Source organism: Gigantopelta aegis, chromosome 3 (genome assembly GCF_016097555.1).
Source record: "Gigantopelta aegis isolate Gae_Host chromosome 3, Gae_host_genome, whole genome shotgun sequence".
Classification (NCBI taxonomy): Eukaryota; Metazoa; Mollusca; class Gastropoda; order Neomphalida; family Peltospiridae; genus Gigantopelta; species Gigantopelta aegis.
In genome coordinates, this window is record NC_054701.1 from 13,917,874 (window position 1) to 13,941,471 (window position 23,598).

The 23,598-nt window shown below is 39.3% G+C and overlaps 1 protein-coding gene across 2 annotated transcripts in view; it reads left to right on the forward strand.

Annotated features, from left to right (window-relative positions):
- Positions 1-23,598, forward strand: part of LOC121367552 — a 105,187-nt gene that overhangs the window by 30,928 nt on the left and 50,661 nt on the right. Inside the window, exons 2-4 of one of the 2 annotated variants that reach the window (XM_041491802.1) lie at positions 6,554-6,739; positions 10,580-10,714; positions 19,548-23,361. In XM_041491802.1, coding sequence (XP_041347736.1) covers positions 6,554-6,739; positions 10,580-10,714; positions 19,548-19,672 — 446 coding nt within the window. In that variant the 3' untranslated portion in view covers positions 19,673-23,361. Of the gene's footprint in view, positions 1-6,553; positions 6,740-10,579; positions 10,715-19,547; positions 23,362-23,598 lie in introns of those variants that run through there. The other variant, XM_041491803.1, reaches the window with a different exon arrangement.

Consider the following 23,598-nt stretch of genomic DNA (forward strand, 5'->3'; position numbering starts at 1 on the left):
ATGGTGGAAAGGTTTTATGCCCAGGTCATTTTGCCGGAATATCTATATGGTTTTTGCCCGAATTTGAGGATTTACCGTAGCACTTGGAGGGCTATGGTGTTTTGTTAGGACATGAAAATCATGAATCACTGACTCGAGTATAACTGTAACATGTTACATTGTTAGATAGCACGTGTGTTTTACGCACGGTTCTCTCTGTATACTAAATGTAAAGTAGCTGACACGCGCAAAACGTGTTTATAGTTAATGCTCTTTCCTTGTTAGCTGCCATTGCGTGTTAGCCTATTTGAATAATTTTAACATGCTATGCCACGTGCGAAACCGCTAGTTTTCCATCTAGGTAGCTTAGCTAAAAGACATTATCAAATAAATAATTACAAAAATAAATATTTATCACATATAGTAAGACAATATACAATAATACATGACATTGTATACATAACTGGTATGATAATTATAATAGGTCAACAAAACATTATCTGTGGCATTTGGTATGAGTATTATTGTCATTATATATGATAAACATCGACAGAATATGAACAACATTAACTGTTGTTTTAGTTCAAACCCTTGACATGAGATAACCTGCTGTCGTCGAGCCTCGATATATATATATGTTAATAACTTTCAGCAGGGCTAGTGGGATCGTACCGAAAATCGTGTTAAGCCTTAAAGAGCCTGTCTCGAATTTACTGTCATTGTTAACATGTTTTCGATTAACAGAGCCTTTTTAATGAATAAAATTGCATATTAAAATACATTTTGTTGTTTCAAATATGAGAGTGCTTATATTAAATAAGTTTCTAATCATTCTAATATTTCTAGTAGCTCAAACTGCATTTTATTTATTTCCATTTCTATTTTGACTTATTTTTATGCTTATATCCAAGCTGGTTTGGGCACACGTCTCAGCAATCTGGGTTGTTTGTCGATGAAAGTGGCTTAGTAGTTACTTAATGAGATAGACTAAACGTCGATTTAGTTGCCTCAAATTCAACGGCTTAACCACTATGCCACCGAGGATGGCCATTTTACATCCTAATATAATATATGTATTATATTTCTCCTACATATTACATTATTAGGATGTAAAACCCAAACATTAAGATATACACTGAATACTGAGACACTGATATTCTAAAGAAGAACATGTATTCTTGCAGTCGTTAAGTAAACTTGCAATCGGGAACGTGTTACCATGCAAGCTAACTAGCTGACTGACTGGTACCATCGACTCTTCGATCACACAACATTCATCTCATGATAGACGCAAAAACCAGTCTAGCGAGCGACCGCTTGCCCTCCAAAACATTTCTCAAATCTGCATCCTGATTCCAACCCAGAATGAGTTTTATTGGCTCAAGGAAGCGTGAAGCCACTAAACCGAGTAGATTTTCAATAACCATTAACCGCTATCCAGAAATTACAACACGAATAGAGGTTTATGTCTTATATACTATCATAGTGTGACAAAATGTTTGACATCCAATAACCGATGTTTTATAAATCAATGTGCTCTAGTGATGCCGTTAAGCAAAATAAACATTTTAGATAGTGTGCTTGATTTTAAGTCGATTGTACCACGCGCAAGTGAAGTTAATAACTTTTAGTTGCGAAAACAAAAACGTTTACATTTATTTTAAACGTTTTTTCTTCTTGTTGAGGATCTGTAAAAAATAAAATACTACACTTATATTCATTAGATACCATATCATCGTTCCACCGATTGTTTAAAATTGTATCCAAATCATTCTACAAAGCAAACCAACCCAGTAGAATACTGTATAACATTTAGTAACTATAATACATTCATTCAATATTTTATTCCCGTCTCACCTTTTTAAAAATTACATACAAGCAACCCTACACCCATACACTTCGGAAAGACAAAAATAGCTTTAGTTGTCCTTCTACTAATTGGTATACGAATTATAGGTGTTTTGATTTTGTAGTGGCGAATGCACGCCAAAGTGAAATCGTAAAAAAGAACTAACTCGTCCCTACGGTATGACTTAATTGTTTTTCAAAAATTACATTTTGGAGTGCATTCCAACTTAATTCATTATTTATTAAATGTTTTACATGACTGCCAAATTAGCTAATATTTTTACATTATTTAATGAAACAAAAATGGTTAAAATAGCAAGGAAAACTTACAAAACTTGTAAACCCAAAACGACACATTCTCAGCAGTGGATGGCTGACATTAAGAGTATTACACGTTTAGCACGTGTAATCTGTTCTTTCAGACTTAGCATTCGACAATATTCGTTGTTTTCCGCCTGAATACATTACTATTACTAGTATCAGGTGATGCATTTGTGTGGCGGCGTGGGCTAAAGTTCAGTCAGTTGTGGGTTCGAATCCCTTGAACACAAACACGTAAAGATTACATTGTTCTCAGCTGTGGATTCTTAATTTACAGTTAGAACAGTAGTGTGACGTCACAGGTGTGGATTACTCGGAGGCGAATGTATGACATAGGTTACAAAAAACTGCCCAATAACAATAACCTCACTGTCCTTATGACAGTGTAGACCAAAACGTATTTTTCATCTTTTCACTACTGTGCTCTCTCGTTCGGCAAGGAGTAACTTTATCTACAAGAACTTGGCGCTAATCAGAAACATGACAAAAACAGACACGTTGTTATAAAGCACTGTGATAGTTTATTTATATGTTTATGCTGTTCATCTACTTCAAATGTCAGAGCAAAGGTCGTGGTCTTTTTGGAGGTAGTTTTCTGCGGAGGATCGTGAAATAAATGTACAATTATCATTAACAAAATGGGCAGCGCCCTCTGTTATCTTTCGATTGACGTTATATCCTGAATCATCAGTGATGCCAAAGTGAAAGAGTCACGAAGAACGTTTTGAAGTTAAATGTCGTGGTTTGTTAATTACCACGAAAACTATAATATGAAAGAGGAAGAGAAAACATTGCAAAGTGACCGCTTTTAGATTACTGTGTCGGGTTTCCTCTTGTAACGTTTGCAGAAACGAAACAATTGACAACCGTGATTCATTGCTGCCCTAACTTAGATTATAAGGAAGTTTGTTATGTTTAACGACAGCACTAGATCACATTGATTAATTAATCATCGGCTATTGGATGTCAAACATTAGGTATTTCTGACTCGTAGTCATCAGAGGAAACCCGCTACATTTTTCGTAATGCAGCAAGGGATCGTTTATATGCACTTTCCCACAGACAGGAAAGCATATACCGCAGCCTTTGGTGCTCTGGTTGGAACGAGGAAAAACACAATCAGCTGATAGTGGTTCGATCCTGCGACGCAAGAACCTCAAGCGAGCATTCAACCGACTGAGCTAAATTCCGACCCCTAGATTATTCAAGATAATCCCCATATTGATACCATATAAATTCATATACTAAGGGGGGAGGTTAAAAAGTACTCTTTTGGGACAAAGTTAGTTTGTTTGTGATTAACGACACCACTAGAGCACATTGATTTATTAATCATCGGCTATTGGATGTCATTATGAAACCGTCAGAGAGGAAACATGTTACAATATTTCCATTAGTAGCAAGGGATATTGTATATGCACCATCCCACAGACAGGATAGCACATACCACGGCCTTTGATATACCTTTTTGGGACAAGTCACAGGGGAGTGATGGGGAGCGAGAGTGACAGCTCCCCTTAAACAGCGATATTTACGTTTATAATAGACTAAGTAACCAACATGAACATTAAATGTCACAGGTAACATTCTAATGACTAATTAAACGGTTATGGTGTGAGAATAAAGAACAAAGGTGTGTTTTTGTTCAACGACACATCTAGGCTATTGAATGCCAAACATTTGGTAATTCTGACATATAGTTTTAGAGGAAGCCATGTACATATTTCCTTCAGTAACAAGGCTGGGGCTTAGCCAGAAAGGAAAACACGCCGAGGCAAACCCAGACCTGTAAAATAAATATCAGTGTCATGGGCAAAATATAATAAATCTGGGGAAATTCCAGACGTCTGCCTCATGCTGGCTACGCCTTTGCAAGGGATATTTTATATGCACGTTAACACACATAGGACACCACATACCATGAACTTAGATATGTCAGTCGTGGTTCATTAGTTGGAACGGGAAAATGAGAGCATTTTTCAACTAAGTTGTTCGATCATACGACGCAAGCACATCGGGTGAGCGATCTACTGACTGAACACCGTACCAACAACGCAACAAAACAAACCCGTATGTACTTTAAACAGTGCTTGATGACCGTTTGGTTGTCAACACTTGACACGTTCAACACTAGTACTAGTACCAACTAGCCCCATCCTCAAATAAACAAGGTCAAGTTCCAAGAGGGTTAACCTGTTGTAGCGCACACCTGTCATGGACGCAAGTGTTAACTTACGTCAACTCTTCCGCCCAGGACTAGCATATAAACAGGGTAGGGCTAACACGTCATTCGTTCTATTTGTTTTCTACTACTTCGTTGCCAAGTGTCTGTAGCCATTTCAGTTTATCTTATGGTATCTATTAACCAAACAATCTACTGCTACAAGAAGATCTACACATATTGTCTAATAAGCATTTGTGGAGTTGCTAGGATACATCTAATTGGATTCCATTCCAAAGGTGTAAACAGAGATGTTTTCGAAAATCTATAAATTAAGTGTTCTCCCTGTTTCCGCATTACACATTCCACCGTCGGGAGGAAAGCCTAAAGATGAAAACCAGACCGTTAAATATTACACGTCCCGCTGAGGCGGGCGTTATTAGCGCCTTACATCTAGTACTAGCATATCTGCCTTGTATCTCATGTCTAATCTGGTAGTAGTCTCGGTAACCTTTGATTTCTAAGTCATTTCATTTCATTGTTGGGCGTCAGTGAACAGATTAGCAGCACGTGCGCGCAGCAGTGTTTGTGACGTCATCGTCATTCAGTCTGACGGGTTGAGATAAAAACAAAAGAAGAGAAAAATATGTTTACAACTTAACTGGCAACGTACACGTCCAAAACATATGTATTTAGAACAAGAGAGGATACGTTGTGTTTTCCACAGTGTAAATTGTTGTAAACTGTTTCTATCAGTCTATTAGGATGGGCGTTTGAAGAAGAGGAGGAATGATTTAACGGCAAAAGTTATCCTTCAGTGGGATCAAACGTGATATCATTCCATATAGAAAACAAAATAACAGTTTCAAAACACATTTTGTCTGTGGGGTTTTTTGTTATTGCTAACGTAAATATCAAAATGAATAAACAAGATGAATTATCTGCATCTTTAAAAAAATGTTTTATCAGCATCCAAGGGCGGAACACGCTATACGGCCCTGGGGAAACCCCTGGACTAGCACATTTAGTATGGGGATTATATATATAAACATTTCGCGATTTCCTGAAAGGCTGGAATACACACAGTCTGATACATCAGCCGTCAGTTGAGCATAACGTTAAGCTCAATTGACGACAGATGTATTGGCTTAGAATACATGCTTCAGACTCCACCCACCACCCACCCCCCCCCCCCCCCCCCCACACACCCTAATAATTCTGAATCAAAAATATTATTGGTAGTAAATCTTAAGGCAGAAATGAATTTTTCTTGTAGAATGCAGGACATTGCATTTCAGGACATCTAGTTTTCAACATTTTACAGAGGAGCATACCCCCGAACACCGCCTAGAATCTTTGTTTTGCGCCCTCAATCTCAGTCAGACCCCCGCCCCAATGTCTACTTGCTTTCGCTGTGCTTGTTTTAAGAAAGAAACTCGTATCATTTCATTGATTATTTAAAAATAAAAACGACACGTATAGTTGGGTTTTTTTAATAATTATTTTCTTCTTCTTCTTCAAAAAAAAAAGGTCTAAAAGAATGAGTCACTGATATCTGTAATTCTGATCCATCAATAAATGTCGGAGCCCGGCTAGCTGCAGACTTGTTATCTGAATGTGATGATGAATTAATTAAAATAGCAAACAATGCTCCACACTGTTAACGGTTTATATTCTCTTAATGATTTGTTTGTATCTTGAACATTTCTAGACGAAACCCCATAAGGTTTTATTGAAAAATTGTGGTCAACAGGCTATAGCAGTACTCACAAACAGTTAAAATATGGATATCAATTGATTTTGTGTATTGCAAACACCTTAAAATATGCACGATTATTTTGTATGAATTATATTTAATGCTTTATAATTGGAAATGTTCCAAAAACGTCATGAAATTCAAATTCAAAATGATACCAAATGAGTCCATAGTGATATAGGGATATGTATTTAGCGACTGCCTTAAATTACGCGAACTGTGTCATTATTATCTATATTATTTGTTTTGTTTATTAGATCTAAGATGATTTATTGGAAAGCACTGTAATAACATGATTGGAAATTTGGCATCTAACAAGACAGTAGGAAGTTCTCTGACAAATTCCCATTGTAGATTTAATTACAATCCACTTAAAACGTTTCCTTGAAACACTACCTTGCCTTAATGATGCCAGTTAATCTCTCTCTCTCTCTCTCTCTCTCTCTCTCTCTCTCTCATATTTTATTTATTTTTCTTTCTGTTTGCAGGTTTCGAACCCGGTCTCTGTCGGGCGAACAACTACACAGTGGGAGGTTTGTACATCGCGTACATGGACGACGGCGACGGCCCCGGCGTCTACAGGTCGTCTCAGGGCTACGAGGAGGACATCGGCGAGGACCAGACTCTGGACGACGTGCCCATGATATGTGGAGTTGTCGTTGACTACCCTATAGGTAACCACATTACATCTCATCGCATCTCATCACATTGAATCACGTTACCTCATATAACCACCACATCACATGCCACCACATCATTTCACATCACATCACATCACATCACATCTCATCGCACCATACCACATCTGATGACATGACATGACATCACACCACACCACACCACACCACACCACACCACACCACACCACACCACATCACATCACATCTCATCGTACCATCCCATGACATCGCATCATATCACATCACACCAGATCACATCACGTCACACATTACATCACATCACATATCACATCACATCACATCACACCACATCTCATCGCACCATCTCATGACATGACATCACATCTCGTCACACCACCTAACATCACATCAAACACCACGTCATACCATATCACATCACACACCACAATCACATCACATCATATCAAACATCACATCTCATCACATCACACACCACATCACAGACTACATCACATCTGATCACACCACACCACATCGCATCACACCACACTACATCACAACACAACTTATTACATCACAGCACATCAGATCGCACTGCACTGTACTGCACTGCACTGCACTGCAGTGCACCGCATCACATCGCATCACATCACACCACTCCACACTACATGACATCACATGTCATCTCTCATCATATCAGATCACATCGCATCTCATCACATCTCGTTAAATCTTATCGCATCACATCACATCATTTCTGCTTCAGCATTTTGTTTAAATAACAGACGAAGGCGTCGGGTGTTGGTGCACTTCCTCCCACCTCCTCTCAATCTTTGAAGCTCAGATGGCCACAATATGTGTGGCCCTGTCGGCCTCGGTGGTGTAGTGGTTAAGCCGTCTGGCATAAGGCTGGTAGGTACTGGGTTCGCCTTCCGGTAGCGGCTCCCACCCAGAGCGAATTTAACGAACCAGTGGGTATGTGTAAGGCCACTACACCGACTTCTCTCTCACTAACCACACACAACTAACCACTAACCCTCTGTCCTGGACAGACAGCCCAGATAACTGAGGTGTGTGACCAGGACAGCGTGCTTGAAGTACGAAAATAAGTATAAATGAATGAATGCGTGGCTCCATGGTTGAAAGGAGAATTAAGAACTGAGCAAGTGTTTGGTAGTGTGTATTTGTAGGTTCGTCAATTTTGGAGGACATGTTGTATTTAACGACGCACTCAACACATTTTATTTACGGTTATATGTCGTCGGACATATGGTTAAGGACCACGCAGATAATGAGTGAGGAAACCCGCTCTCGCCAATTCATGGGCTACTCTTATTGATTAGCAGCAAGGGATCGTTTATATGCACTATCCCACATACAGGATAGTACATACCACGGCCTTTGTTACACTAGTTGTGGAGCACTGGCTGGAATGAGAAATAGCCCAATGGGCCCACCGACGGTAATCGATCGCGCCTCAGACGAGCGCTGTACTACAGAGCTACGTCATTTTTGGAGAACTCGCCTCACTCTCTGGGACCGGTTCCAATCAATGCATACACATTATTAAATTTTGTTTATCATACTTTCTTCTTTTATGTTGAAACCCAAAAGCCGATGTTTGTTTTGTGCTGCTGGGATGTCATTAGACCATTCATTCATTCATTCATTCATTCATTCATTCATATTATATACGTTTCGAATGTTTAACGACATCTCAGCATGAAAAACACATCGGCTATTGGGTGTCAAACTATGGTAAATGAAAGATACATGTACATCGATGGTAAACATTAGTATATAAAACAAATTACATACATTCCGAGACAATATGCACACAGGCATGCACACAGTAAAAGTGCAGGCTTTGAGTGCAACATTTGTTAAGTCACTCAGTTTACACGCATATATATTTTTTTTTCTGTTCACCACTCAATACACTTAAAAGAGAAAAAGGAGACAAAAGTGACACGTTTATCACATATACTAGGATATATACACGTGGGAATGACGCTTGGGGCGGGAGGCACATTCATCACTGAAACAAATGTCTGAGTTTAATTAAACCCTTGTTTTATGAGATCCATGAAGGAAATGTTTTATTTAACGACACACTCAACACATTTTATTTACGGTGATATGGCGCCAGCCATATGGTTAAGGACCACACATATATTGAGAGAGGAAACCCGCTGTCGCCATTTCATGGGCTACACTTTTCGATTAGCAGCAAGGGATCTTTTATATGCACCATTCCACAGACAGGATAGCACATACCACGGCCTTTGATATACCAGTCGTGGTGCACTGACTGGAACAAGAAATAGTGCAGCGAGAAATAGCCCAATGGGCCCACTGACAGGGATCGATCCAGTTTTGATTTAGTAAACTAGTCATTGGGATCGATCCCCGTCGGTGGGCCCATTGGGCTATTTCTCGTTCTAGCCAGTGCACCACGACTGTACATCAAAGGCCGTGGTATATGCTATCCTGTCTGTGATGGTGTATATAAAAGATCCCTTGCTCCTAATGGAACAATGTAGAGGGTTTCCTCTCTAAGACTATATGTCAAAATGACCAAATGTTTGACATCCGATAGCCGATGGTTATATAAATGAATTTGCTCTAGTGGTTTCGTTAAACAAAACAAACTTTAAACTAATCACAGAGTGGCAGTCCTCTTCCTTTGTGGCATACTTAGGGTGAAATCTCCAGTAAAGTACCTTCCCGAAAGTGGCTGCCCTCCTTTAGATGAGGCACTGGATAGAGATTAATGGAATCAACCACTATTTTGTCAAATGCCCATTGTGAGAGATGCGGTCCTAGGCCCAATTTCACAAAACATCGTAAGCCTAGTTTTGCAAGTAAACGTAAATCTACGACTCCCCCGCAATTCTTATTGCTACTATAGTACAACAAATAGTTTGAAATACACATATTTCATTTTATTTCGTCCTTAAAATGTTCCATCTTCTGTAATAATGTAATTTTCTGCATGAAATAGATGTCAAAACATATGTACGTGAATGACAGGTATAACTGCAGGTTGCAGACGTAAACTTACGATGATTGTGAAATAGATGTCAAAACATATGTACGTGAATGACAGGTATAACTGCAGGTTGCAGACGTAAACTTACGATGATTGTGAAATAGGTCCCTGATCACGTATTACGGTTTTGTCGTCCAGATTAGATTGACTGGTAGGTCCTTTGTTTGTATTCAAGGATCTGTACGCAGCTCAGATAGGGTGCACAGTAGGGACAGTAGCTCGCTGGTATAGCGCTTGCCTGGGGCGTGATGGAACGTGGGTCGATCTCACTCCATGGACTCTGGGTTTTCCCCGTCCCAGCAAGTGTTCCAACTTTGGTATACGAAGTCGAGCTTTGTAATGGCATATAGGCATATGAGATATGCATATACAAGATTGGTAGGATTAACATTTTAGCGGGTTTCCTTTCTCACTGAAGAAGAAGCAAAAGAAGAAGGAGCAGAAACTCCCACCAAAGACCCCCCTCTAAAAACAACCCAAACCCCCCCCCCCCAAAAAAAAAAACCCATACCACACAAAAAACCCCACAAAATCCCCCACAATAACAACAACAACAACAACCCAACCCACACAAAACCCCTACCCCACAAAATCTCTCCCCCACAAAACCTACAATAGAAACAACCGAAAACAACTCCCCACACACACACTGCACTGCAGTGCGTTGTAACCTGATTAATGGGAAATAACTCTTTAAACTTTTTGTAGCATTAATTTTTAGTATTTACATTTAATAAAATAATAATAATAATAACGTTATATGCTTGTTTTAATCATATGTTTTAAACATTTATAATTTGCTTTCTCGTTCCGGTGTTTAGGCGTTACTGACAAGTCGGTAACTTGGTACTGTCCTGATAGTTACCCTGACTATGAAGGTTGTCTGGAATACGTCGAAAAGACGGACGTGCCGTTGAAAATAGACATAACCCCACCAACCAAGGAACCAGCTGCAGGTAAGTTGTTAATTGTAACAGGTGATACTTTTTCTTTCTTTCTTTCTTTCTTTCTTTCTTTCTTTATCTAACGGACACAGGTATAGTCTTATATTGCTTACAAAAACGAAGTTGAAATGATATTTATCGTCTTTTCCAAGTAAAATCTATTTACGGCGCTTGCAGTTAAAATATACGTCACAGAGCAGTCAGTTTCAATTTACGTTATTAGAATATGAACAATTTTGATCGTGCTTATTACATTAGATAGTATGGCTGTGGTGACAGGGCCATCACCGCGGAGCCGTCAATCGTATATCGTTAAATAACATGTGTTATTGTCAAGTGTTACAGTATAATACATAATGTATGGTGTTCTAAACGATATGTGGACACGACATTTTGTTTACGAGCAACATATATATTAATTTTGAAGTGTGCACACATCCGGTAGTTCCTCTCTCTATGGCTGGAACGAAGTCTTGAATTCGAGCAAAAAAGATAGAGATATTCGGACAAAATGAGCTGGGCCTGAGACCTTTTCACCACGTATTTTCATCATTTTTCCACAATATTATATGCAATCCATGTAAAAATGCGTAGTAATTCGTTTGCAACCCTAACTTGGCAGTAATGCTAATATGAATAAATGTTGTTGTCTAGGTTTAGGCATTTGTGGTGAATTCGGGCAAAATTCACAGCAAACAGTCCAGCTCTGTGAGACTTTACCTGGCCCAGTAACGTGATTTGGATCATTTGAAATCAATAGCGAATGTTCGCTACTTAACGTACACTAAGTTATATGAGTCGAGACCATAGAATGGTACCAACCAGCCTCAGGTAGTGATATTCTTTGTTACAACAGAGTTAGTTCCCCTTAACAAATACTAGACTAGCCAAGCCAACAGTGTAACAGTTTGCAAGCTTGATGACATTCTCTAGCAACGGATTTTGATTCTGCTATTAATGTATTTATGTGGTATATGTCAGCATTCATTTCGTAACATAAATTCTTGCAGATATCAATGTGGCAATATCGAGTTTTATCTGTATATAATGGTATTTTATAATGTTTGTAATATGTTTCCTGTAACTAATTAAATTATTGTTATTTACACCCCTGCGCGTGCTGTAACCTCACCATGGTGCAGGGGTGTAACATTCTCTTTGAGAATGGCCAATACAGCACAAATTGAAGTTTAGAATAAAATTCAGTGTCCGTAAAATTCTGTGATATTTGTATTTGTATTTTTGCACAGTTCTTTACACTGTTTTTGTTTAAACCTTGAATTTTTATATTGATGTTGATCATCACTTTATTTATTTGCATTACCATAGTTTGACACCCAATAGCCGATGTATTTTTCGTGCTGGGGTGTCGTTAAACATTCATTCATTCATTCATTCATTCATGTTATTTACAGGTAATCATTGTATGTATGTTTTAATGTTTACTATACCTAATTAATCCAATGTCTCTTTCAGGTAATTCTGAACATGATAGTGCTCCTTTAATTTAATTATTTACTTTTCATACAGCTTCTTTATTCCAGGTGCTCTATTTCATTTTGCACAAGCACCTAACAATCTGTCCTTTGTTCTAACATTTCAAGCTTGGGTCTACTGTAAGCTGATATTCTGTCTTGGCCTTTCTGTCCAGCTTCTAGTTATATAATCTTCAACATAAATACTGAGAGCTCTTGTTCTCAGTGTGGAAATGATAGTGTCGCTATTGCTGTGTCAGTTACCGGTCAGGTGTTACAAGTAATAGTTATACCCACACTTTACGAGGTGTATCGGTGAATATCCCTACAGTTTTGGTCGTGGTGCCTCCTCGGCTTCGCCTCGGATGTTCTCACGACCAAACCTTTTGGATATTCACCGATATACCGAGTAAGTGTGGGTATAACTGACTTATACCGCATTTAAGTTCGAGTTATTATATTAGTTCTATGGCAAATAAAGTCAATAACCAGAAAGTAGTAAATAATGAAACGAAAATAAAATGGACCAGACGTCGTGAGCCTCGCATTTTGTTCTGGAGCAGTGAATCTGTCTATTTCAATTGTTCGTGTCGCACGTGCAAATGCAGTTTGTGGTAGTTTTGTCAGTGTGTGTTAGGGCTGTACTGGTATCGGAATCTATTAAAACTCAGGGACGTAGTTTATATTTCTTGGGATGGGAATAGTATGGATAATTAAGTACTAAAATGCTATTTCCGATAAAAAATAAAAAATATATTTAGATCGTGTTAAAAAACAAACCTTTATGATATGTAGAACTAGAAATAATATTTAATGATTCTTTTTTTTAAGTTTGGGGAATTTACTGAATGGGGGCAGTTACCACACTAACTACAGCTCTGCACATTGCATGGTTTTAACATACGTATCGTGCTGTAAATATCTCAAGGGAACTATTGTGAATAAGTGCGCATGTGTAATTAGATGGTTCTTTCTATTGGTTGAAATATTACGAAAACATAGTTTGAACATTGTTATATGCAAATGATAGGTGTAACCAAGCAAAACTGTTTTGTATTATTTTGTAACGGCAAATTACGAAAGACGGTCGTGGGTGTGAAAAGAAGCCACCGAGGAAAAAAAGACTTTGAAGGCTAGAATGGAGATTTTTTTTGTTTAGTTAAATGGACTTCATTTTCTGTGCATTTTAATTTGGACAATCAAGAAGATTTTAAATTCGAACTGCAGGAGGAGAAATATTTTTGGAAACAGTTACGCCAACGATTCCCGCAAACACGTAGTGTTGTATAATACAGGTTATGACAGCTGGACGTGTACCGCAAGGGAACAATTCGTCTACAGTCCCCCAATATGGTACCTAAAAGCTTAGTAAAGTGTTGAAGGATTTAAAAGACAATGCGTTGCAACCGAACATGGCAAGAGTGAAGGTGAAGAAAAGTGTTAATAACGGTCGCGCAGTCGTTCGCTTCTTCAAATGTGAACACGTGCTCATCAAATATAAGAGAAACAACGTAGCTTCACTTGAGGGGGGGGGGGGGGGGGGAGTATGTAGTAGTGTTGGTATAAAGTGCTCCTACTGGCAGTAGCTGGTGGGAAGTTCCCTGTCGTACTGAGTCCGTGGTTCGAATCCCCTCAGTGGAAGTTGATTTTTCTGTTACAGTAACATAACTGAGTATTAACTAGCCCGAGTACTCTGACTGTAAGAGAGCTAGACGGACATTTGGACATAAACACGCTCTCATTACAGTCAGAGACCAACCTATGTCTTTTTTTGGCAATTCCTGACTACCAGACGGTAGGCAACGAGTCCCGCTCTAATACCACAACAATCCTATGTTTGACGGCAAATACCTTTACATCAATCATTTTCGAGTTAAGTGATACAAAAAAATCCACATATTAATCACTAATACACTTACTACAGAAAGAAACCCGACAGCACCCACATTCAGCTACGCTTCGTGACACTCCGTCGCAACAATTGCAAAGCTCGGCGATCTATTTCGAGACGTAGACCACGTGATCGCGCACTGGGCGATTCCACCTTGTGCAGCAGTTACAGGGGCCGTCTCATATCAAGCGAAGTTACAACATGGAAGAGTTGGCTAATGCCGTTTTGGATGAATTTGGATTTCATTACGTCATTAAACCAAAACAATTACACATTATTGATTCCATTTTGAATTTGAAGGATACATTTGGGTGTTATCGACAGGATACGGCAAAAGTATGTGCTACGTACTGCCTCCTCTTATGAAAGATAAAGTAAGTAGTAATTTAATTTGATTATTTTATGTTTTATGAATTAGTCATTAGTACAGTAGTAGAGTGTGTGTGTGGGGTTTTTTTTTTTCTCAACAATTACGTAACGCTCTTGAGGGGATGGGGTATCATAAGATGTATTCCGAGGCGTTAAGGGGAAGGATGGCAATGCTTGTTACTGCAAAATCAAAATTGAATCGGTGCATAGCTCATTCGATCTTTAAAATTTATCTTATAGTTGTTTTGCTATTCAGATCAAACTAAAAAATATTGAAATTTGTTTTGTTCAACGACACCACTAGAGCACATTGATTAATTAATCACTAGCTATTGGATGTCAAACATTTGGTAACTCTGATATGAGTATTGGAGAAGAAACCCGCTACATTAGCAATGGATCTTTTATATGTACTTTCCCACGGGCCACTGACCAGTTCTGGTGCATTAGTTGGAACGACAAAGAAATCAATTGGTTGAATGGATCCATCGAGGTTGTTCGATCCTGCGACGCGAACACTCAAACGACTGATCTGAAACCCACTCCCTAAGAAATATGCGGAAATGACTCAAATGTGAAACTGTGGTGTAATATCTCATTAAAAAGCAAAAAGAAAAATAAAGAAGAAAAAGGCGGTAGGATACTAGTAAATTAAGTAATAAAAATAGTTCAAATTTTGTTTTGGGTTGGTTGTAAGTATTCTGTTTGCTTAATAACTAATTTCATATGAACGATCGTTTTATCCAAGCAAATGTAAATCACATATATGTATGGTAGTTAATAATTATTGACAATGAATTAACCTACGTAGAACACAGCCCAATTGTTTTCAACAACTGAACAAAGACCGATTCTGTAACACAATACTCAATGATCAGTTGTAGACAGGAGTTCCGTCATAGTAGACAAGCTGACGCCTAGGGACCGATGGCGATGAGTTGGCCTCAGACCACAATTAATTTCGCTATATGTTTCTATATAGCCTCAGTGGCTATAACATTTTTATTAATATCAGCAGGCCTGTGATGTTTTGTATGTACCTTTGCCTGCATGGGGGACACATACCCTGAAAAGGACAACCCCTGTTGTCCAGCTCTTTCTCCCAGCATATTGGTTTAAACAGACACACCCTCTAAACCAGGCCGGAGTACACCCATTTTACACAAAAAGCACTACTTTTGCATGGGCCGGAATTACCACAAACAAGTCTTCAATGTCAACAAGTTACACATGTTTACAAACTACATGCTATCCCCTGTCACTTCAGTCAAACAGTTGCCACTTCATAGCTGTCTGCCATGAAATAATCACAGTCAAACAGCAGACTACTTGCGCGGTGAAACTTCCGGATTTTGGACAACCAAATGGGAAGATAACTGTAATCTGAGGCCAGTTTCGCCGTATGCATGTATGGCCACAAATGACTGCCAGGTCCGATGTCGGGAATTAACCTGCTTATATCAGTTTGATGTTCAAGTACGCTACCACGATTTCTGATCAGGGCCACAAACTGTACTCAGAACGAGAGGGTGTGTGGGAGTTTTAAAAACAAGTTTAGAACTTTTTTCAGCGTAGAATGTAGCCACAATTAATGAGATTACCCATCGATACGCATTGGCAGTTAACAGTACGACAATGATATTTGTCGCTGATTTACAAGTTCTTTTTTGACTGACGATTTGTTTATGAAAATAATAACCGCTTGATATGAGACGGTCCCTGTAACTGCTGCACAAGGCGGAATCGCCCAGTGCGCGATCACGTGGTCTACGTCTCGAAATAGATCGCCGAGCTTTGCAATTGTTGCGACGGAGTGTCACGAAGCGTAGCTGAATGTGGGTGCTGTCGGGTTTCTTTCTGTAGTAAGTGTATTAGTGATTAATATGTGGATTTTTTTGTATCACTTAACTCGAAAATGATTGATGTAAAGGTATTTGACGTCAAACATAGGATTGTTGTGGTATTAGAGCGGGACTCGTTGCCTACCGTCTGGTAGTCAGGAATTGCCAAAAAAAGACATAGGTTGGTCTCTGACTGTAATGAGAGCGTGTTTATGTCCAAATGTCCGTCTAGCTCTCTTACAGTCAGAGTACTCGGGCTAAGTATTAACATATCTGGCCTGTACCGATTTAAACACTGTCTGAACTGCTGGCAATCAAGTTTTTCAAATTGATTTCGTACAACACGTTAGACAACAAATTATTTTGTAATAATTATACTTTGGACACTATTATACTAAAACGCAAAAGAAACGCAGGTCCTGAAAATGCGAAAGAATTGCACTTTGTAAAGCAGTATCTTTGGTGGAATTGAACCTCAACTGTGTTAAAGGACATGGCACACACCCACACCGCAGTCCCACCTGCGTGTCAATTTCATTACCTGTGTGACGTCACGAATTCTCAAAACACGTTGTTTGCACGTGCTGGATCATCCGTATCATGAATCCAGTGCAAACACACTCATTGAAATGCTTATAAAGCCTACACACCTGGATTTAATCGCATAAATTCAATTTGAGTAGTGACAGACAACAGAATCACATTTTAAAAATGCCGCGACTGACGCAACTCCAGCGAGGGATGGCCATCGGGATGTTGCAAGCCGGACAGACCCGTACTGCTGTAGCCAGACAATTGGAATGTCATGTTTCGACAATCGCACGCCTTTCTCAACGTCACCAAATCACTGGATCTGTGAACGATCGACCACGCACCGGCCGCCCGAGGGTGACAACCGCAGCCCTAGACCGGTACATCCGGGTGACCCACCTTAGGAATCGGATGCTGCCAGCAGCTAACACCGCTCACCAGGTGCGTGGTCCACGTGGTCCAGTGTCCGCCGATACAGTCCGACGCCGTCTGAGGGCAGCAGGACTCCGTAACCGCCGTCCTTATGTGGGACCAATATTGACCCCTCGGCACCGCCAACAACGTCAACAGTGGGCGCAACAACATCAAAGATGGCGACGTGGCCAGTGGCAACAAGTTCTGTTTACTGATGAGAGCCGTTACAATCTTTCCAACGCTGATGGCCGAATCCGAGTATGGCGACGTCGACATGAACGTTACTCCGACTGCTGCGTTCTGCAGGCCGACCGATGGGGCGGGGGTAGTGTGATGGTGTGGGGTGGGTTCTCATTCAACCACAGAACACAACTTCATGTGTTCAGACAACGCGTTAATGCCACCGTGTACCAAAATGACGTCATCAACAATCACGTCGTTCCCTTCTTTGCCGCTCACCCACGTGTGCGCTTGCTGCAGCAAGACAATGCCAGGCCGCACACTGCCAGGGCAACACAGGCGTTGCTGGCTCAGCACAACATCCCAACGTTGCCGTGGCCAGCCTTATCTCGGACATGGCGCCTATCGAACACGTCTGGGATGAAATCGGACGTCGCCTTCAGGCTCGCGGACAACCTCAGAATATGCAGGCGCTGGAGGCAGCATTGGTCCATGAATGGAACTCACTCCCTCAGGCATTCTTTCAACGGCTTGTCAACTCAATGAGGAGACGTTGCACTGCCTGTTTGAATGCCCAGGGTGGTCACACGCGATACTGACTTTGACAATGCTACAGGTCGTCTCTTTCACATTTTTAACATGGACCCCCACCCTACTTTATGACATGAAACAATAGCCAAAAAGGAATTCAATCAAAAATTTCCAACACCAATGTGTGCCGAATTGGTGTAGCTCCAAAATAAATGTTGAAATCTTCATTTCGTTTTGTTTTTTTAATATTTTATATCCAATTTAATGAGAACCTGCGTTTCTTTTGCGTTTTAGTATATATCAGTTTATGTGAATCCTACTGCATGCACATAGAGCGTAACTGGTTACTGTCTTAAGATATCGGCTTTATCCCGCTAATACCAGAATGGCGAACACCGCGAGGCTTTGCCGTTCTGCGTTCGCCATTCGTTTCCAAATAACCTTATAAAAATGTAACGGGCGGTTGTTTGACTCATCTATTATTTCACTGAGATATCCATATTTAATGACATGGTTCTGTTGTTTATTTCACTGAGATATCCATATTTAATGACATGGTTCTGTTGTTTTTCACTGAGATATTCAGATGTAATGACAGTTCTGTTGTTTATTTCACTAAGATATTCAAATATACTGAAAGGCAAAAGTTATTGTTACATGGATTGTTTGGAGTAATAAATTTGTGAATGGATTTATGGATGTAAACCAGAGAAAATGTGCATGAAACAGCTCAAAGAAATGCAACCAAGCAGTTGCTGGACCGATTACATGCTTTGTGCAAGAAACATGGAATATTCGGGAGAAATGCTGTCCAGTGTTCACCATAAAGGCTAGACATTCAGTTGTAAATCATTGCCACTCTGTGCAGCCTTCAGAAGTCAGAAAAACATCATTAGTGAACTGTTTGATGCAATTTCGTCATGCCACGCTTCGGTGCAGATGGCGAGTCATAGGGAAGCTCGAATCTGGGACCTCGTAGCGTGACGTAGCACGTCAATTCAACGTCCACAGAAACACCATATGGCACTTATGGCAACGATATCAACAAAACAACCAGGTCAGAGACCATCCCTGTAACGGCCAACCACCCGTGACAACCCCTCGCCAAGACACATGGATCCGACCCACGCATCTGCGAAACAGGTTCCAGCCAACAACTCGCACAGCCCGTACTAACCCTGTCTCCAGCGTTTAGTGGCCTCAATGAGACGACGGTGCCAAGCCTGTATCAATGCTCACGGTGGACACTCGCTACTGACTTTGTGAACTTCGCCCTGGACCCCCTCTAGGACTATTGCTCGTTTCCATACTTTCGGACATTTCTTTCCATGTTATAACGTTTCATACACGGCAGTAAAAACTTATCAATTATCTGTCTTCCGTGTGTCACAATAACGTTTGCCGTTTAGTATATAATGAATGGTTCTATTGTTTATTTCACTGATATATTCAGATTTAACGACGTAATTCTGTTGTTTATTTCACTGATATTCAGATTTAATGACGTGATTCTATTGTCTATTTCAAGAGGTATATTCAGATATAATGACGTCATTATGTTTATTTCAGAGTGATGTTAAGATTTTTTAACGTCATTCTATTGTCTATTTCAGAAGGCGAGCCGAACCAGAATGATGACACGGTGTTGGTGGCGGGGCTCGGAGGGGGAAATAACGTCGCCAGAACGAGGCTTTCTGTCATGATCTATATCGTTGTCTTTCTCTTCCTTGTCTTATAAATACTATCATGTGTGACAAGAGGCGAACACCCACCTGCATCACAAGAGAGGTGGTTACTGTATGCATTCCTCGTCTTGTACAGCGGTACATTTAATGCCTTATAACCATTTTAACCAGACCCCTGCCTTCTCTTGAGACACAATAGACCGCAAGCTTTTGCATTAGAAGAGTTCCGGCTTGCGTCAAGAACCAGGGCTAATATTTTCGAAGCTATCTTAGCGCTACGATATCGTAAAACCGTCGTAGGCTATGGAATGCTTCGTTGTGACGTCATAGCTTACGACGGTTTTACGATATCGTAGCACTAAGATAACTTCGAAAATATTTTAGCCTGAACCCCGTACCACGAAGCGATCTTAGCGCTGCTATCATCTTAAGTGTATAAGGTATTGGCAATTAAGGTGCTCTTAGCGTTAAGATAGTTCCGTGGATCTTTAGTTTCCCATGATCAGTAATTTTGTCAGTCTTAATAATCCACAAATTCTTTTTGGTAACTTCCGGAAAATCAATGTTATTCATAATACATGGTTAAATGATTTCTAGCTAGTCTTTATCAGCCATATTATGTGACGCAACTTCCAGTAAATCATTTAATATCTACATCCCCTCACTCACAAAATGTGTCATGTTTTAAAATGTTAATTTTGTTTTAATTATTTTCTACTTGTCCTCGTCAACAGTGAAATAAAAACAGAATGACGTCACCAACATCTATCCTTTGTGTCAGGTGAATTCCGACTTTACTGTCATATACATTGTATTTTTGCCAGTAGTAGTGAGAAACACTTGATAATCATGAAATTCCACAAGCACGGGATTGCGGTCTATTGTAAAAGCACGAAAAGACGGGGTATTTTCGGTGGAAACAAATTCTTTCTATACTAAATACCATTCTTGTTACTATGTTTCATACTTATATTATACTACTATGCCGTTTAATTGATAAAAAGTGCATTAACCAGTAATATGCTAAATATTTTCTGTTTTGAATTTCGTTTGCAATGGGATGCAAAAGAAGAGAGACAGATTCACAATAGTGCCCAAATGTTATCAGAAATTCGTGGAAGTTGCACCAATTCACGTTCTATCAATTCCATGATTCAATGGCCAGAATGCGCTTATTAACTTTCCAGTTAGGATCAAATTTATACATTTTGTGTAGACTAATATTCTGTTTTAACTGATGCATTTATTCTTTATACTCCCAACTATCCAAGTTAAAAAAAAATACATGCTACATCTCATTTATTGCTATTCCTACTGTCATATTGCTAATATGGTCATTGTTACACATGGACATTCGTATACTTCTCTTATATCGCCACTTGAGCCTAATATTCCGAATATATCACCTAATATACACAGCAATACGTCTGCTGCAATGCTACCTCGACCTGTATTTTACCGTGGGGTTTCACACCGCCGCTCAAACTGATGTCACGTGTACCATGCGTCCGTGTCGCTGTCTCATCGCTGTGTTTATTTATGGTTGTTACACAACATATTTTACTACATGGCGTGCTAACTACTTGGACGTTTGTCATGCTGTCACATACCATGCTACTAAATCAATTGTTAAGAATACTGGTCCATCAAATAAACTCTTATTATGGCGTGATGTGTCGCCATCCGGACTAGTGCCAAACACATTTTACGATTTTACCATCCATTTTCCTTTCGTCACAGTGACTTTTTAACGACAGGGTCCGAGTAGCTTTATTACCGTGCCTATGTCCAGTAAAGGTTCAGGCACATCCATCCCATGTCCAGTCTCTGGCAGGGCCTGTGCCTGGGCGTGGGGAAGAGTTTTAACTACCAAGACCTTAGTTATTCGGATCAGCAGACGATAGGTAAACATATAATCGTCATTTGCTTTTTTTTTGTTTTAAATGTCCGTTGGACCAACACTTCTGATCCTCCATTGATTTGATTTGATTTTATCAAAAGATGTTCAAATGGACAAATATGTAGTTTTTATTCTAGTCAACGTTTTACTGGATTAATATTTCAAGTTATGATTATTTATTTATTTATTTTATTTTATTCTGGAGGAAACGATTTAACTCTGTGTCTAAAAACAAGATCATTGTGGACATCCTCTTGGTATCGTACATGAACCGCCTTCACACCAACCAAACGATGAACCAACTCCACGCCAACCAAACGCTTGCGTTTTATCGAGTATGTAGCTTGGCAATTGTCAATGGTCGATGTGTATTTTTGTGCCGGGGTGTCGTTAAACATTCATTGGCAAGTGTTAGTTTTAATGCCAGTCATCAACTGCATGTTTTTTCCCCTGGTGTTCCGAGGACTCGTCTAAACAGTGTCCTGACCTTGATGTCCTTGTTGGACGTGTCTAACTAACAGAGACACTGTAACCACTACAACTACATATTAAGTACAGTTTCGTATTTCGAATATCGCTATCGTTAGATAGTAAATGTATTTCGGGATGTCCTAATGATTGTAATAGCCCAGTCTTGATTTTGCCTCCCAATAATTTCGTTCTTATGAAGAAAAACAAAATGTATATCAGGAAATAAAACGAACTTTGGACAATAACAAACATTAGGATGACTAGAAACACTGAACATACAAATACTGATATTTTAAAATATATAATTGCAATTGTTAAAAAGACTGTATTACTCATCAATATCTAACAATGCTAGCAAACTCGGAACAGTGTCTTTATCAGATCTGTGATTCCATATTATTTCTTTTAATATGTATGTATACTAATTCATTGAACAGTTCAGATAAAAAAAAACAATAGTTTTGCACACGCGTTTGTTTTGTGTGTGTTCCATTCCCGAGTGTTTGTATCAGGTTGAGGTGTACCAATGAAATGTATTTTATTTTACTGTTAGGATATCAAATTATGTTTGTTTTGTGTTACTTCTTGTATACACTTTTAGAGTAATATTGTTGTGTTTTGCGTTTAACTTTTATTTCATAAATATTCGTTGTATATGCATATGTTAATCTACTATTAGTTGTCTTTAATCTACACACCTACAATATACAAACATAACATTGTATTCTCATACTTTTCATACGTATGTGATTTTAGGTATTATTTTAATCCGTTGATAATTTTATGCTTCTGTTTCTTTAATCTTTTAATGAATATTGTTAAAGATAAAATGTGTTACCGTTATGGAAAGCCACTGGGAACGGAGAATAACATCAACATTGGCATAGGGAAACACTTAGAAACACTTAGAAACACTGGAAATACCAGTGTTACAAATCGTGGAAATATTAGTGACAAATACTGGAAATATCAGTGGATTTTGTTAAGGTATGGTTCATTTTTTATTATATTCACCGATGTGTTTCAATGATTTTCAAGGTGTCGGTTTAAGGTGTTTGGTGAGGAGCTTCCACTAAAATTATATGTCCAAATCTATGGTAGATAATCGGATTATTTATTACGGAACGACTATTGTTTGTAGTTAACTAGGTGCTTTACAATATACTATAGTGTTATTGAGACATACCCTAATCGCAATTCTTCCACAGTAGTCGGTGACCAATATGTTAATGTTTTCTGTTGTATAGAATTAAGAAAGAAAGAAAGAAGTATTTTATTTAACGACGCACTCAACACATTTTATTTACGGTTATATTGCGTCAGACATATGGTTAAGGACCACACAGATTTTAAGAGGAAACCCGCTGTCGCCACTACATGGGCTACTCTTCCGATTAGCAGCAAGGGATCTTTTATTTGCGCTTCCCACAGGCAGGATAGCACAAACCATGGCCTTTGTTGAACCAGTTATGGATCACTGGTCGGTGCAAGTGGTTTACACCTACCCAATGAGTCATGCGGAGCACTCACTCAGGGTTTGGAGTCGGTATCTGGATTAAAAATCCCATGCCTCGACTGGGATCCGAACCCAGTACCTAACAGCCTGTA